The sequence below is a fragment of the Montipora capricornis genome, chromosome 8 (genome assembly GCF_036669925.1).
Source record: "Montipora capricornis isolate CH-2021 chromosome 8, ASM3666992v2, whole genome shotgun sequence".
In the NCBI taxonomy this organism is placed as follows: Eukaryota; Metazoa; Cnidaria; class Anthozoa; order Scleractinia; family Acroporidae; genus Montipora; species Montipora capricornis.
Window position 1 is genome coordinate 47,398,203 of NC_090890.1, and position 2,500 is coordinate 47,400,702.

At 41.9% G+C, this 2,500-nt stretch overlaps 1 protein-coding gene across 2 annotated transcripts in view; it reads right to left on the reverse strand.

Annotated features, from left to right (window-relative positions):
• LOC138060268 (WD repeat domain phosphoinositide-interacting protein 2-like) overlaps positions 1-2,500 on the reverse strand; it is a 15,528-nt gene that overhangs the window by 6,811 nt on the left and 6,217 nt on the right. For both annotated transcript variants that reach the window (XM_068906003.1, XM_068906002.1), the window contains exons 10-11: positions 1,847-1,917; positions 1,635-1,742 (exon numbers count right to left, since the gene is read on the reverse strand). In XM_068906003.1, the coding sequence (XP_068762104.1) occupies positions 1,635-1,742; positions 1,847-1,917 (179 nt within the window). The remainder of the gene's footprint in view (positions 1-1,634; positions 1,743-1,846; positions 1,918-2,500) is intronic.

The window sequence follows — 2,500 nt, forward strand, 5'->3', positions numbered from 1 at the left end:
CTTACGTACATTTACAATATCACTTGCTATACAGAGCCCTAGGAGTTCTATATGAAAAAAGGTTCTCTGTTTTTATTCAGAACTTCGGCTAAGATCAAGAGTCGCACACATCGACAAAGGCACTGAGACAGATTCCTTCATGGAAAGTGACGTCAGTGACGTGAAATTTAAGCACGAGTACGAACGAGCCCGCTTATGCTAGCGAATGAGTCTTCAAAGAACAGATGAATGCATTCAATAAACTACGTTGACGAGGCCTTCGCAAACGAGGAAACATTCTTTCCCCAAATATTTCAACGGCGCGCAAACGGGGAAACATCAGCTTTCGCAATGTTTCCATTTAGGAGGCAGTGCAGTCCAGTCGTTAGGGCGCTTGCCTTGAGATCCGGGGATCCCGGGTTCAGTACACTTTCTGACCACTCGATGAATTTGTTCGAGGTAGCCCCTGGATCAATTTCCTGGCTGCACTTGTAAATAGCCAACTGGTTTGACCCCGGCCCGTTGGGGTTCTTAAGGTTGTTTTGTTATATAGCTGAGTTTTTTTTCCCCCAGCAGTGCGTGCTCTCCTTGGTTACTTCGAGTTCACATAACATCTAACAATAAAATTGTTTCCCGCCAAAGTCTCTGAGCGGGCAACAGTGCAAAATGTATGACGTCAGAGGGTGACAGTGCATTTTTACCCGCGATTGTTGACCGACGGCCGCCGTTGCTGTAGCCTGCGAACGCAGACGTATTAACGACCGCCGGAAATACGTCTGCGTTCGCAGGCTACCGTTGCTGTTGACGTTGCACGTTTTTCTTTCTGTGCTATATAAACAAATCACTTAATGACTGGTCCCTCGGGAAACAGTTCATTTTGTTTCCCTCGGCTGCGCCTCGGGGAAACATTAGGGAGTTTAAGATCTACGACGCGAAGGCAACGAAAACGTCACAAATTTTGCATATTTAGGGCGCGTTTGATTGACCCTATTCCGGAATAAGAATACTTGGAGTGATGATTTAAAACGGTATGTCTAGCGTTTTGAAGCAACAAGGATAATAAAGATATGTTTAAAATATGATGTAAGCAGGTGTTTGACAATTTTAATTTGAATCTCCGTAAAAACGAAGGACTTTTCTCTTCTATTCCACGTATTCCTATTCCGGAATACGGTCAATCGAACGCACCCTTAATGAGCAAAAACAATAGCTTTGCACGCTCTGCACCGTGCATTTTTAGTTTTTGTACATTTCTTTCACGTTTTCGGCAAATCTACGACGTGAAATGACCAATTCTCAAGTTTTACGGAGAACGTGAACAAAAGGCAGCGAATTTGAATTTTCTGTCGTAGATTCAATACCGCACCTCCTAATTCAATTCCTGGAAGATTACACTAGTTTTTAGAAGATAGACAAGCCGACATAACGACGAAAACGATTAATAAACCTGAACTTGCAATTTTAAATGACGTTTTCGTTACCGTCGCGTCGCAGATCTTAAACTCCCTATTGAGAATCTCGGGAAACAAAAGAAACTGTTACCCTCGGAATCAGTCATTGAGTGTTTGCTGTTCAATGCTCGGAGATATTAACTACTCTAAAAAATCCCAGGGTAAATATTGATACTTTACTTCCGCGAGTACGCTTTGACTTACTCTTTTTTTGGTGCTTCAAGCTTGAAAATATGCACAGTTTCTGTATTGCTTGAGGCACACAAGAACAGTGAATCATGACTAAAGGCCAGCGAAAAAATCGTGACACACCTACCAGAAAAAAAAAAAAGCCAACGGAAAGGCAGAGTTAATTCCCAACATCACAAGTGTAACTTCATTTTAAATGAAAAAAATAAATCTTTTTCTCGGAATACCGTTTCACTCCCCGTCGAAATTCGTAAAGCTTCTGGCCATCTGGAATTGAAAAAACCCTAATGACAGTACCCTGTGGAAAGAAAATGTCAAATGTTTAGGAAAATGGACCTACAACACATTTGGAAACGCCCGACTATTAAAAGACGGGTATTCATTTCTTTTATGAAAGCACAAACCTAAAAAACCTCACCTAAAAAATAAATCAACGTGTCTTGCCTTTGATCTGAGACTTTGGGTACGTTCGATTGACCCTATTCGGGAATAAGAATACGTGATTTAAAACGGTATCTCTCGCGTTTTGAAGAAACAAGGATAATAAAGATATGTTTGAAATAGCATTTTAGCAGGTGTTTGACAACTTTAATGTGAATCTCCGTAAAAACGATGGATTTCCAGCTTCTATTCCACATAGCCCTATTCCGGGATACGGTCAATCGAACGCACTCTCAATGTCATAATTGGGTTCAGTTAGTGGATTCTTTATAATTGCGCCTGGAGAAGCATTTCTTCATGTTGTAAGGCTGTCATTAGTTCCCTGTGGGACGTTAAAGAACCGACACACTATTCGAGATGAGTAGGGGATGGAGTCCGTGGTGTTGTGGCTGTCCTGTTCTCTCCAGCAGAAGTGGCCGGCTTGGCAGTGATGTCTCTAA